Consider the following 14,127-nt stretch of genomic DNA (forward strand, 5'->3'; position numbering starts at 1 on the left):
GGGACTCGAACCCGCGGTTCCCGCGCTGCTGGCGGCGGGCGGGGAGGAGGGCGCGCCCCGCGTCGGTGTCACGTGACGCTGGCGCCGGAAGTGGCGCGGGCGGCGGCGCAGGCGGCGCTCGGTCGGTGTCGCCGGGCGGCTCCGGGCCGCCCCCGTCCCTTCCCCCCCCCGGCCCCGCTCCTGCCGCCGCCGCCCCCGCCATGGGCGCCAGCGGCTCCAAGTCGCGGGGGCTGTGGCCCTTCGCCACCCCGGCGGCGGGCGGCGGCGGCCCCGAGGGCCCCGGCGGGCAGCAGGCCCTGGCCCGGGCGCGGGCCGCGCGCGCCGCCACCCCCTTCGTGTTCACACGGCGCGGGTGAGAGGCGGGCGGGGGGCTCTGCCGTGGGGCGGGGGCTCTGCCGTGGGGCAGGGGGCTCTGCCGTGGGGCGGGGCTCTGCCGTGGGGCGGGGGCTCTGCCGTGGGGCGGGGGGCTCTGCCGTGGGGCGGGGGCTCTGCCGTGGGGCTGGGGGTTCTGCCGTGGGGGGGGGCTCTGCCGTGGGGCCGGGCCCCAGCACAGGCGCGGCGCGGGGGTCGGGGGTGCAGCGGGTCCTCGCTGCAGCTCCCCAGAGGTGCGGGACCGGCTGCCCAGCCCCCGGCCCGGCTCTGGGCGCAGGGAGCCGGCAGGGCCCGCAGGCTCTCACCCCACGCCTCCCCTATGCTCTCGGCAGCTCCATGTATTACGATGAGGACGGGGACCTTGCTCACGAGTTCTACGAGGAGACAATCGTCACCAAGAACGGGAGGAAGCGCGCCAAGCTGAAGAGGATCCACAAGAACCTGATACCTCAGGTAAGGTGCGGAGAAGGATGAGGGAAAGGATGGGGCAAAGCGCCGCGGTGATACTTGAAGTCCGGCCTTTACAAGAACCATCTCCCTCGGGGCATCTTCTTACTGGAAAGGTGGAGGCTCTCTCCTCCTCCCCAGTTTCTGCCTCAGAGCCATGATTCTTGTGTGTCCTGGCTCACACCCGTGTTATCTGAGGCTGTGACAGGGAAAGGAGAGCTGGTGGCACCCTCCAGCTGCCTTTTTTTGAGAGAAGCAGTGCCTGAGCCTTTCAGAACTGCCTGGCAGGGGAAGATAGCTCAGCCAGGTGTATGTTGTGGGGCACAGAGTGCCAGGCAGCCCTGCATGGCTGTCTCCTTACCAAGCACCTTCCACAAGGTGTAGGGTGCTGTGCAGCCTCAGCCAGTGTCATGTCACTGTCGAGGGCCAGGCTTGTGTTGGGGAGCAGCCGCCACGGCCCATCAGCTGCTGACATGAGTTTGCACATCCCCTCCAGCTCCTCAGCAGTGTTGACAGCTCTCTGGTTTGCTCTTCAGTAGAAAACTCTCCTCTTTAAATATGCAAGTGGTGTGAAGCTGGGCAGGGGCTGGGATGTCAAGTGAGGATCATGGTGCAGGGGCAGGAGAGCCTGCATGTAGGGAATCTTTTGGGGGCATAAATGGAGGAAAGAGCAGATCAAACCAGGGCTGGAGAGAGCCTCTATAGAAGTCCTCGCTAATTAAGCAGAAAGGCATGGCTGTAGTGAGCAGCTGGGGTGAGCTGTCAGTGTACTCTGAGGAGTGGGCAGCCTCTCAGCTGGATGGAACCCCTCTGAGTGCTGAGCAGGCAGTTGTGGATGGAAGGATTTGGTGCTGCTTCCCGGGCTGGCATTCTAGCAGAGGCAGGCTTGGCATGTGGAACTGAGTCCTCGTTCATGTGGATTGAAACTCACCCAGTTGGAAAACTCAGCTGAGCTGGAGAGAGCAGGTACCAGCACTGAACAGTCCTTTGCTAACACAGGCTTTAATCTGGTTCTGCAGGCCCCGGCCCAGCCCTGGGACCCTGCTCCCCCTCTGCCCCAGCACCCAGCTGGTGCTGTAACAGGAGAAGGCTGGGATGGGGCATGGGAAGGGTTCCTGTGGCTGGTGTGGAGGGAGTTGCATTCAGCAGCCTCCCCCCTGCACAGAAAGCCGCTTTTCTGTGCGCCAGCTGCCCCGGCTGCGTTCCCTCAGAGAGCTCTTTTCATTGCTCTAAATCCCGTGAATGAAAGGTGCCGCATGAAAAGCCCAGACAGCCAAGATCTGCCAGTCACGCAGCAGCTGCTGCACGGGCAGTGCCTGGCAGAGCAGCTCCCTCCTTTCTCGCCCTGCCATGTGCGGCAGCCAGCCGTGCCGCCCTCTGCTCTCCAGGGATGAGTGCGAAGGGCAAAGGACTGCTGCTCTGTGTGCTGCTGCCCAGGCGTACCTGGTGTCACAGGCCATTTATGGAGCCTGGTCCCCGCAGTTCCTCCAGGGCACAGTGTTCTCTGTCACTGGGTGACTGGCAGGGCTCAGGGATTTGATTGGCCGTCCCTTCTGCTCACCACTCTGCCTCTTCTTTCAGGGCATAGTGAAACTAGAGCATCCTCGCATTCACGTGGATTTCCCAGTGATTATCTGCGAGGTGTGAGTCCCAGACATCGCTGCCCGTGGGTGGGAGGCCCTGCCCCACCACTTCCAGCCTCACTGGGCCAGGCTGCATCGTGTTCCCACCGAGGAGGACTCCAGCCGTGTGGCAGGATGGTGGCTCATGTGGCAGGATGGTGGCTCGGCTCTCCCCTCGCCTGGAGGTGAGGCAGGACGGAGCAGGCCTTCACAGGAGATGGGTGACTCTGTGCAACGACTGCTTAAAAACATCCTCGCTTGAGTCAGAAGACTAAAATACCTTTTGTAGCCTCTAGCCGACATTTGATGGGTAACTGGAACTGCAAACAAGCTGCTGTGATTGAGCTGTGAAAGGGAGAGCAAGCCTGCACTTCTCATCAGAGAGAATCCCCTGCTTCTCAGGTATGCGGCCCAGGGAGAGCCAGGGCACGGTAACGCCCTGCCCTGCACCCCGAGGTCCCTGGGGCCCGCAGGTCAGATGGTCAGTGTTGCAGCATGTCCCTTTGACACCGGTGTGATGTGACGCTCCCCTGTGTGGGTTTGTTGATGGAGGATAAGCAGAGCAGGCTGAGGGGTCTCAAAGCACATTGGGCTGGCTGCTGCTCTCCTCTCGGGAAGGGGATGGAGATCAGATGCCGCTCTCTTGGACCTCGGTCTCTTCCCCCACTGCGTTCCCCCAGTTATGCCAGCGCTGGGGAGGTTGGCTTTACTGCTGCCTGCTGGAGATCTCTGCAGTCCCTGGTTCCTGCTGGTGGCAGCAAGGTCCCAGCTCCGCAGCGGATTTGCCTCCCCCACTGTCACACTGGCTCCTGCTGAGCGCCTCCCTCACCTGCTGCGGGGCTGGGCTGCCGGGCAGCTTCCTCACCCCTGCTGCTCTTTGAACGTACCTCCCTGTAGGCTGGGCCTCAACTGAGCCAAGCAGGAAAGGAATCCTGTCTTCCTTCCCTGTGCCCCCGAAACAATCAATTGGTGTACCTGCCCTGGCTTGGAAATCTCCCTGGCGATGTGAACTGTGGTTCCTCCCGCATCCCAGCTGGTGGCAGGAGGAGAAATGCGATGCACTTTAAAGGGAGGCTTGCTGCCCCACCATGGAGGATCCTGCTCTTTTCTCCTCTTTCCTCCTGCCTAAGAAGGTCGAGGTCCTGGCGGCACCGAAGAACCTCTCACCCCTGTGTGTGTCCAGCTGCTGGGGGAAAGGCCTGACCCCAAATGCCCTTTGGCAGCATGAGGAGCCCCTGCCTCCCTGCTCAGCTGTGCCCAGACCGGGCAGGCAGAGGAGGACCGGCAGCAGGCACAGCTTTAAAGTGGGTCAGAGCCTACTCCCCATGGCAGCCAGCTCGGCTTTCCTCCTCTTTCGTTCCAGAACTTATTTACTTTCTAAGCACTTCAGATGTTTGCTACCTCGATTTTTAATTTAAGCTGCTGGCACTTGGCTGCCAGCCCCGTCGGTGTCTACGTTGGATGTATCCATCCCCGCGTCCGCCGAGAGCCGCCCGGGCGCGGGGCCACATTCCCAGCTTCGGGGAGATAACAGCAACGTGGCTGTTGCTGTCTTCCTGTCACCACCTCTTCCCTTCACGTCCCTCCACCCGCGGTTCCCATCGACAGGAGCGAGCACACAGGGTGAAATGGATGTGCTGGCTGCCACCAGACAGGAAAGTGGAAGGGCAGGGCTCATCTACACTGTGATGCTGGGCACTTCTTTCAACATCTTTTGTTCTGCTTGCTTGAAAGTCTTGTCTTAAAACAATCCCTCACTGAAGTGTTTCTTATTTGCACCACCTGCTCTTGAGTTTCTTCCTGGCTGGAGCTCCCTGGGAAGGGCATCCCTTGGGCTTCACAGGAGAGCAGGAGCTGCTGTCCCCAGGAAGAGGAGAGAAAACCGTGGCCATGCTGTCTGTGCTGCCTTGCCCCACTGCTGTTTGAGGGCACGGGAAGCTGCACCACCCCTGCCTTGGGCGTGGGGGAAGGAGGAGGAGGAGTGGGGAGGGGGTTGGCACTGTTTGCCTGCCCCAGTGGGGAGCCCCTCACCTGGCTACCGGCCAAAAATCTGCTGGCAAGGCATGGCCCGAACCTGGGGGAGGGGGCAGAGACTGACCAGCTTAGCAAGGATGCTTTTGTCCTTTCTGACAGGCTGCCCATCCTTCCCCCAGCATATTAAACATGCTTCCTCAAAACCCATGCCTTCTCCCCCTCTTCTACCCCCTCAGTGTCACCAGAGTGGCAGTGAACCTCTGCAGGCTGCCAAAAAGCTGCGTCCTGCCCCGCTTCTTCCCAGGCTGGTCCCCACAGCAGCCAGCCCCCAGGACCCCAGCAATCCTGCAGCAGCAGGGTCTTGGGAGCGCCTGGAGAGTGTTAAAAATGTGAAGGTCACTGTAAATAGTATCTGTGTCCACTGTGGTGTTGGAGCAAGAAAAAAAAAAAAAAGAAGAAAGTTTTCCTTTTGATTCTTTTTTTTTTTTTTTTACAATTTCTGTGCAACATTGTGCTTTCCCGTGTGGATGTGTAGCCAAATCGTACTCACCGACACTAGGCTCCTTGCTCCTCTAGCGTGTGGGTAGGACCCATGGGTTTGGGAAATGTACACTACTTATGGTCCTTCCTCCCAGTGCATCTGTCCACTTTTGTTAAATTTCAATAAAATTATTTGTAGAGCCCACAAGTCCCAGAGCTGTCTTACTGGGGGAGGCAGATGTATCTGAGGGGAGGTGGACTCTGCTGCCGGCATTTTGAGCCCCCCGTGTTTTCGGGAAGGGGGTGTTTGTGCACGTGTGGCCGAGCTGATGGTGAAGGACCCCCAGGTCACAGCCATTTCCAGGTTCTCCAGTTGGCACACAGGACTGGCAGGAGTTGGTGGCTTTGTCAGGCTGTGACTCTCTACTTGTAGCTGCCGTGACAACTTTTAAATGTATAACTAATGTGAAATATTTGTAATTTCCTTGTTCAGTCCCGAGGGCTGGAGCTCGGGCCTCTCTCCCCTCCCGTGAGGGGACGGAGGTTTGAGGACCTGGGGCTCGCAGCAGCCCAGCTTCGAGCGGACTCTTGCCATGGCTCCGCCCGAGCCCCGCGGGGGGGAGGATCCGCCTGTCCGCTCCTTCCTCGCCTGCCAAATCAGTGCCTCATTAATCACGGGGGCCTGACGTTCTGGAGCCGGCGTGACCCTGTGCCGGGATGCCGCCCGTCCCCCGAGCATTGCCGGCTGTCCGTGGGGCAAGTGTGATCTCACTTTGTTCCCCACGTCCTGTCCCCGACAGCCCTGCAAGTGTTTTCCTGCAGCCACCGTCACTTCTCATCATTTCCTCCGTGCAAGCCGGCTCGGAAATGAGCCGCTGATGAAAGCTGTCATGAGAGTGAGTGGTGCAGTGTGTGGTGCCAGCCCTCCGGCCTCGGGGGGATGAGGCTGTGGCCCATTCATCCGTAGAGACCCCAGCCCCAGGAGGGATGGATGGATGGATCCTGCTGCCTTAGAAGGGGACTGTGTGGCTGTGCAGGGCGGTACAGCCCGGCGAGGTTACACAAGGCTGTGGCTCTCTGGCTCCATGACCATCTCAGTGTCTGCCAGGGCCACCACAGTCCCCTCCTGCTGCCCGTGGGGCAGGGCCATGCCCGGAGCCCCCAGCCCAGGGCAAAGGCAGCTGCCGATGTCCCCTTCTGGCTTGACTGCTGCTCCATTCCCAAGCTGACCTCTTCTCACACCTTGCCCGGACCTGTCTGGCACGAGTGGCTGTGACTCACTCCCGTTATCTTTATCTGCCATCCATGAGGGATTCCCATCCTCCTGTTGCCTGCCTGGAGTAGCTTGCCTGCTCAGCTCACCCTGGTCGCTGCCTGGTGCTGCCATCCCGCACCCCTCTACACTCTGGGAATGACTTGGAATGATCTCATGCTCGGCAGGGCAAGGGGAGGCTGGATCTGCCCAGCTGCCCCTTCCCAAAAGCAAGTCTTCCCTGGGGGAAGGAAAGAGGGAAAGTGAGTCAGGTGATGCTCCCACTGAGGGGGCAGCAGTGAGAATTTGCGTCACATCGAGGACTTCCAGCCCTCCCAGCAGTGGAAACCTGTGACCCCTCCGGCCACCCCACTGCCGGTGGGGCTGGATACCTTCGCACGAGGAGGATGGAAAGTTTTAGCTGCTGGCGAAGGGAGCCTGTTTACTGCCCAGAGGGGAAGGGCAGCGCCTGCAGCGCTGGGACTTCTTGGCTCCCCACAATCTCTCCCAAGGGTTTTGGCAGCCAACGCCCAGCCAGCGGCTGACCTGCCCAGCCCCTCTCCCAGCTGGTGCCTGGCATTGCCTGCAGGCCAGGTCATGCTATGGGGTGCAGCCTGGATTTGTAGGGGCCAGCCTGGATGCAGCGCCCATCCCTAGCAGGGCTGTCACCCTCTTGGTGGGAGCTTCCCCACAAAAGCTGACACCGATGTGGTGCCACTAACTGGAGCCAGCTGCGGGTGCCTGCGGCCAGGGCTTGGTGAGGCACCAGGAGCTGACACCGAACAATGCTGGGCTTGGTGTCCCGCCTGATCCTTAGGGAGCTACTGGGTGGCTGGGGAGCACTTCCGTAGATTCAATCCCGCTTCCTTCCCCTGTCGGCCCCGACACACCCTCGCAGTCTGGCGCTTCCTGCGCGGGGCACCCCGATGGCCCTCAGCCCAATGGGGCCAGCCCTGGCCAGGGCAGGCGGGGGACAGGCAGCACATGGGGACTGCCACATGCCACATGGCTGGTCCCTGAGCCCTGCCTGTCCTGTTGCCTGCCAGAGGGGACCGGCTGGAACCTCAACAGCGCTCTGGGAAGGAAGCCCCCCCAGCCTTGTTACACCCATGGCCCCCCTTGTTCTCTCCAGGCAGGAAGCCCACGGGGCCATGGCTGAGTCAGCAGCACCGATTGCCCTAGCCCTGCACAGGATGTCCTGTCCGGCACAGCACCGCCCTGGGGTCACCACCGTCCTGGGGACACTGCTGCTGCGGGGACACTGCTGCTGCAGGGACACTGCTCTTCTGGTTGTCACCACCACCTTGAGAACACGGGCATTCTGGCTTGCCAGCACTCTGGAGTCACCACCATTGTAGGATCATCAGCTTTTTAGGGACAACATGATCCTGGTATACCATCCTGGAGTCACCACCATTCCGGAGTCCCCGCTTTGGAGTGATGATGATCCTGGGCACACCACGCCCTGGGGTTACCACCAATCTGCAGTCACTGTGGTCCTGGAGTGACCACGACCCTGGGCATACCACCACCCGCCAGGGGACAGCACCACCCCTGACACCACCACCACCAGCCCGCTGGGGCCAGCCCCGTCCCGGGTGCCCGCGGCCTGGGGACCCCCGGCCGCCTCAGGCCCGCGCTCCCCCCGACAGCCGTGGCGCCCCCTGCCGGCCCCAACCGCGGCCCCGCCCCGCCCCTTTCCGCCGCGTGGGGGGGCGGGTCCTCCCGGGCCGTACCAATCGCGGCGGGACAGGGGGATTGACTCCCCGGTGCCCCGTGCCCGGTACCGCGGCCCCACGGAGGTGTGTGTGTTCGGCGGGGCTCCCCCGCCGTCCGGAGCCCGGGGACCCGCGACGGTCGGTGCCACCAGCCCAGCCCAGCCCAGCGCGGCGCGGGCGGGCGGGGCGCGGGGGCGGGACCGGGACCGGCGCCCCCGCGGGTGGAGAGTGCCGGAAGGTTTAAAAGCGGCGGCGGGGGGGCGGCCGTGGTGCTGGAGGAGCCCGCTGCGGGGGATGGCCTGAGGCGCGGTGAGAGCCGCGCGGGGAGCGGGAGCGGAGCGGGGCCGCCGGGGGCCGCGCCCCGGCGCTTTGTCTGCCCGGCTCGAACAAAGGCAGCGCCGCGCCGGCACCCGGGAGAGCACGAGCGGGCGAAGCCGCTTGGGACCGGGATTCCCGAGGACCAGCCCTCACCCGGGGCTCTGCCCGCACCCCCCGGGAGCTCTCTGCCCCGGGAGGGGACTCGGATCAGGGTCTGCTTTGGGGGGTGCGGGCAGATCGGCCGCTGCCTGCACCCCCTCTTGCCGGCCCGCCTTTCTGACTCTGTTCTCCCGCCGCCCCCAGGTCCTGTCGGGCAGGATGCGCGGGGGCTGCGCGGCGGCGGTGGCTGTTCCCTGGCTGGCCCTGCTGGCCTTGGCCCGGCAGCCCCCCGAGAAGCCGTCGGCCGCCCCCCATCTCACCCGCCGGCCCTTCCTGGTGGCCTGGAATGTGCCCACCCAGGACTGCAAACCGCGCTTCCAGGTGTCGTTCGACTTTAGCATCTTCGACCTGGACGCCTCCCCCAACGAGGGCTTCGTGGGGCAGAACCTCACCATCTTCTACAAGGAACGCCTGGGACTCTACCCCTACTACACCCGTCAAGGTGTGGCCGTCAATGGTGGTGTCCCCCAAAACAGCAGCCTGTCCGAGCACCTCGCCCGCCTCCAGGAGGGCATCGAGAAATACATCCGCTCATCCACCAAAGAAGGGCTGGCCGTCATCGACTGGGAGGAGTGGCGGCCTGTCTGGGCTCGCAACTGGAAGCCCAAGGATATCTACCGGGAGGCGTCACAGGGACTGGTGATACAGCGACATCCCACCTGGCCCCCTGAGAAGGTGAACAAGCAGGCAGCGTTTGAGTTTGAGTCGGCTGCCCAGGAGTTCATGGTCAAAACCCTGCGCAAGGCCAAGAGCTTCCGACCCAAACAGCTCTGGGGGTTCTACCTCTTCCCTGACTGCTACAACCACGACTACAGCAAGAACAAGGAGAGCTACACCGGGCAGTGCCCAGATGTGGAGAAGTCTCGCAACGACCAGCTGAAGTGGCTCTGGAAGGAGAGCATGGCGCTCTACCCCTCCATCTACCTCGACGCGCTCCTGGACTCCACTCCTAACAGCCGCAAGTTTGTGCGGGCGCGGGTGATGGAGGCCATGCGCATCTCGCAGAAGCACCACGATGACTACTCCCTGCCCGTCTTCGTCTACACCCGACCCACCTACATCCGCAAGCTGAATGTGCTCAGCCAGGTAGGGCTGTACCGCTGGGACATCCTCATTCCAAGCCCCGGGCATCTGGGCTTTGGGGTCAGCTGAGGTGGTTCCTCTGCCTGTGTATCGCACCTTGCTCTCATGGAGCAGGGTGGCTCTCCAGGCTGGTGTCGGCACTCATGGTGTTACTGGCACCTCATGGTTTGACTGTTTCCATGTGGTGGGAGGCAGCACCATTTGGCATGGGACTGGCAGCTGGCCCCAGGGAGCAGGAGGGCTGCTTCCTTTCCTAGGACCCCCAGCTCAGCCCCTCTCTGGGGTAGATGACAGAGTGCCACAAATTGTTTCCCTTACGGATGGGATGTCTGGCAGCAGGACTGGCACCAATGGTGATTATCTCCAGGGAAATGCCTGGGATGTTCTGCAGCACTCAAGTCCTGGCAGCTGGAACCCTGAGGTGTGCGAGCTCACAGCCCCTGTGCTGTGCTGGCTTAGCCCCTGAGGAGGAGGGTAGTATTGGGAAGCCTTGTCCCCAAGTCGTGGGACAGTCCCTTTTCCCTGGAGCGGGGATTGGGTCCCTGACCCTGCAGTGGACACTTTGGAGCACACTGTGGTGGGGCTGTGGGTGCTGCATGGGTTCTGTGGGCGATAACCAGACCCTGTCCCCACAGGCGGACCTGATCTCCACCATCGGGGAGAGCGCGGCACTGGGTGCAGCTGGGGCCATTCTGTGGGGTGACGCCGTTGACACCAAAAACCGGGTAAGTTTGGGGTCAGTGTGGGAGGTGGATGGGGAGGAAGGATCACCTGCCCCAGGGGAGGACCAGTGGCTGAGCTGTCCTCTCCATCTTCTTCCTGGGTCTCACCCTGGTGCTTCCCATTCCCTAGGAGTTGTGCCAGTTAATGAAAAACTACCTGGAGGGGGACCTGGGACGCTACGTTGTGAATGTCACGACAGCAGCGGAGCTCTGCAGCACGACGCTGTGCCAGGGCCGGGGTCGCTGCCTGCGCCAGGACAGCCATGCCGATGTCTTTCTCCACCTCAACTCTACAAACTTCCAGCTGCGGCGCCGGGATGCTGACCACTCCGAGGGCCCCCTCTTCTGGGCCGAGGGCCAGCTCTCCTCTGCTGACATACTCTTCCTACGGACCCACTTTCACTGCCACTGCTACCAGGGCTGGCAGGGCAGTGGCTGCCAGACACGTGCTGGCCCCCGCAGTCATGCCCCTGGCCCTTTGGCACCGCTGGGACTTGGGGTGCTGTTGCTGCTTGCAAGCTGGTGCTACCCGCCCCTGGACTGAGCTGCCCCTTTCCGTGGCGGTGTAGGAGGAGCCTATTTAAGATATCCCTACCCTGCCTGGGAGGCAGCTAATTATGGAGGGCTGTCCCTCACTGTGGCGCTGTGGGGGAAGCGCTCTGCGGTTGCCCCATCTCTACCCACGCTGCTGCAGTGCAGGTGCCCTTCATGGGGATGGGGGGAGGAGGGGGACCCCTCTCCTGTTGTAAGGAGAGGGATGGGGGCAAGAGGGACACGGGGGCGGGGAGGGGGTGCTGCGTGGTGCTGATCCCCCGTGTGCTGCCCCACACTGAAGTGCTTTACCTCGAATAAAGCTGGGTCAGACAGAAAGGTGTGGGCTGATTTGGGGCGAGGCGGGCACGGGTCACTCGACTCCCGGACACAAGCGGCGGGAAGCGGTGTGTGTTGGTATGCAGCTCGGGGAAAGCTCTGCTCTGCTAGGAGCTGCCCCGCCGAGCTGGAGCCGCTCGGGGAAGGGGCCGGAGCGGGCCCGCGGGGCCGGAGCCGCGTGGGCAGCCACGGTCGGGCCACCCACGTGGAGGCTGCGTGCGGCCCCGCCCCGGCCCCGCCCCCCGCGGGATTCCCCGCGTGGCCCTGCCCCCAGCCCTCGGCAGGACCCGGCATGCGGGACTGGAGCCCCCGGGACCGCGGTCGCCGTGTGGGGACACCGTGCTGTGCGCCACGGCCGGGGATGAGTTCAGCCCTGCGGGGCCGGGGACACCACTGGCTCCGCTGTCCCGTGCCACGAGTGTCCCCCAGCGGTGCCCTCGCGTGGCTCCTTGTCCCCGGCGCCGCCCTGCTCTGCCTGTGCCCGTGCAGCCTCTCCGGCTACTGCCCTGTCCCGAGGGGTGCCCGTGGGATGGAGCGGCCCCGCGTGGCACTGCCACCTCCCTGCCCACGCTCCTTGGCTGCTGTGAGTCCCCGTGCCGTGCTCGCTGTGCCTGCTGTCCTTCCTGTGGGTTGTGGGTGTCCCCAGGCCGTGCCTTTCTGTGCTTCCTGGCCCCACGCGTGAGTGGCCCCGGGCCGTGCCCTCCTGTGGCTGCGGTGCCCGCGCGGGAGTGTCCCGTGCCGCCGCAGCTGTGTCGCGCCGGGTCCTGCCCGGAGCCGTGCGTTCCCTCCCAGCAGTGCCCTCCTCCCGCCAGGGAATGGCCGGCGCTCTCCTCTTGGCGAGCGGCGCCCGCCCGGCGCAGCCCGCGTCCATCGCCGTGACCTTCCTCCCCCCGCCCCGTCCGTGTCTGTTTGTCTTTCCAGCCCACTCATCGCCGGCCAGTGTTGACTCTGCGCATTCCTTCCCAGCAGCCCGCCGCCGCCGCTCACTACGCGGGGCTGACGCTGCCGTCCCACTCCGGGGCCGCTCTGCTGGGCTCCAGCTGCTGATAAATGCAGGGACTTTGAGGAAGTGGAAGAGGTTTCCCTGAGTGACTGGCATCGCTTGGGAACGGAGGTGTGGATTAACGCCGGTCCTGACCTGGGGATAAAAGCTTCAAGGTCTCAGCTCTCCCCAGGCATCTCCAGGACTCATCCTATCCACACCAGCACCATGGCATCAGCGTGGTCCTGCTGGGTCCTCCTGCTGCTCCTGCCTGCCCTGACCCACGCTGGGGGACCCGGTCCTGTCCTCGTCAACCGCCCCTTTGTCACCATCTGGAACATCCCCACTGAGCGCTGCGCCCAGGAGCACAATGTCACCCTCAGCCTGGAGGTCTTTGATGTGTTGGCTAATGACCAGCAGTCCTTCACCGGGCAGGACATCACCCTCTTCTACAGCGACAAGATTGGTCTCTTCCCCTACTACACATCCAAGGGGGTGCCAGTGAATGGGGGGCTCCCCCAAAATGCCAGCCTGGATGCTCACATCCACCAGGCCACCCAGGACATCAAGGTGACCCTGCCTAGCCCTGACTACGCTGGGCTGGCTGTCATCGACTGGGAGAAGTGGCGCCCATTGTGGATCCGCAACTGGGACTCCATGGAGATCTACCAGCAGAAGTCGAAGGAGCTGGTGCAGCAGCAGCACCCGCAGTGGCCTCCCAAGGAGGTGGAGGAGATGGCCAAGCAGCAGTTTGAGAAGAGCGCCTGCGATTTCGTGAACAAGACCCTGTGGCTGGGCAAGAGCCTCCGTCCCAGCGCCTACTGGGGCTTCTATGGTTTCCCTGACTGCTACAACAATCACTTTGACACCCTGCCCTACAATGGGACGTGCCCAGATGTGGAGCAGCAGAGGAACAAGAACCTGTCCTGGCTCTGGAGGAGCAGCTGGGCGCTCTACCCCAGCATCTACCTGCCCCTCTGCCTCAATGGCACCAGCAAGGTTCTTCCCTATGTGCGGCACCGCGTGGCCGAGGCTTTCGCTGTCCAGCAGGGAATCCTCGACAGTGCCATCCCCGTCCTGCCCTACTCCCAGATCGCCTTCGAGCGCACTCTGCACTTCCTTTCCCAGGTGATGGCGATGTGGGGATAGTGGGCACCTCTTGTGCTGATGGGTTGGCAGCAGGGAGTCTTTATCTCTGCTGGGGCTGTGTGGGGGCTTTGGGCACTGCTGACTTCTCCTCTCCCCGTGGGCGCAGGAGGACCTGGTGAACACCATCGGGGAGAGCGCGGCGCAGGGTGCTGCTGGCATCATCCTCTGGGGCAGCCTGGACTACAGCACCTCCAAGGTGAGTGCAGACGGTGGCAGCAGGTCCCTGTCAGCAGGGACCCCCAGTTCCTCAGCTGTGCAGGGCTGTGACACCAAATGCCATTGCAGGAGATGTGCCTGAGGCTGAAGGACTACGTGGAGGGGCCCCTGGGCCACTACATCGTCAATGTGACAGCCAGTGCTGAGCTGTGCAGCCAGAGCCTGTGCTCCGGCCAGGGCCGCTGCGTGCGCCAGCACAAGCAGCAGGGCTACCTCCACCTGGACCCCTCCTGCTTCACCATCGACCTGCACGCTGGCAAGCCCTGGCTGGTGTCTCAGGGCCTGGAGTCTGGGGAGGACATCTCCAAACTGGCCCAGGAGTTCAGCTGCCAGTGCTATGACAAGTGGCAGGGACCCCGCTGTGACACCCAGGGCTTTGCCAAGTGACCCCCCCCCCCCCACACGCAATCCTCCCACCCTGGGGACACTGGGGCAGACAGGGTGACACTACCTCAGCACCCTTGCCATGGGGTTGAGAACCTGACTGTGGGATTGTTAATAAAACCAGAAAGCACCAGCAAGTGTCTCCTTGTCTTCTGCTGCAGCACGTTTTGGGCTGGCAGGGTCCTCCTGGGGCACCACTGCTGCCTTGTGATGCTGCCAAGGGCTGTCCTTTGGGCTGGGAGCTTGGGAGGTAATGCCTCAGAGAAACCACAAGGAAAAAAGAAAATTTATGGGAAAAGACATAGCAAGAGGGGATGATGGGGGAAAAGGATGAGAAATGGAAGAATGACGGGGAATGGCCAAAGAGTGGAGGCAAAGG

General features: G+C 63.0%; 3 protein-coding genes across 3 annotated transcripts; all 3 read left to right on the top strand.

The window, feature by feature from the left end:
- Positions 1-185: 185 nt before the first annotated feature.
- Positions 186-5,103, top strand: TUSC2 (tumor suppressor 2, mitochondrial calcium regulator). The gene is made up of 3 exons (XM_059856269.1): positions 186-352; positions 705-825; positions 2,401-5,103. The coding sequence occupies exons 1-3, from the start codon at positions 201-203 to the stop codon at positions 2,464-2,466; spliced, it is 339 nt and encodes a 112-aa protein (XP_059712252.1). The 5' UTR covers positions 186-200; the 3' UTR covers positions 2,467-5,103.
- Positions 5,104-8,118: 3,015 nt separating this feature from the next.
- Positions 8,119-11,017, top strand: HYAL2 (hyaluronidase 2). Its single transcript, XM_059856270.1, has 4 exons — positions 8,119-8,174; positions 8,487-9,428; positions 10,061-10,150; positions 10,278-11,017. Exons 2-4 carry the CDS (start codon positions 8,502-8,504, stop codon positions 10,689-10,691), a joined length of 1,431 nt encoding a protein of 476 aa, XP_059712253.1. The 5' UTR covers positions 8,119-8,174; positions 8,487-8,501; the 3' UTR covers positions 10,692-11,017.
- Positions 11,018-11,596: 579 nt separating this feature from the next.
- On the top strand, positions 11,597-13,881 carry HYAL1 (hyaluronidase 1). Its single transcript, XM_059856271.1, has 3 exons — positions 11,597-13,127; positions 13,255-13,344; positions 13,434-13,881. The coding sequence occupies exons 1-3, from the start codon at positions 12,228-12,230 to the stop codon at positions 13,749-13,751; spliced, it is 1,308 nt and encodes a 435-aa protein (XP_059712254.1). The 5' UTR covers positions 11,597-12,227; the 3' UTR covers positions 13,752-13,881.
- The last annotated feature ends 246 nt before the right edge of the window (positions 13,882-14,127 follow it).

This window comes from Haemorhous mexicanus, chromosome 11 (genome assembly GCF_027477595.1).
Source record: "Haemorhous mexicanus isolate bHaeMex1 chromosome 11, bHaeMex1.pri, whole genome shotgun sequence".
Classification (NCBI taxonomy): Eukaryota; Metazoa; Chordata; class Aves; order Passeriformes; family Fringillidae; genus Haemorhous; species Haemorhous mexicanus.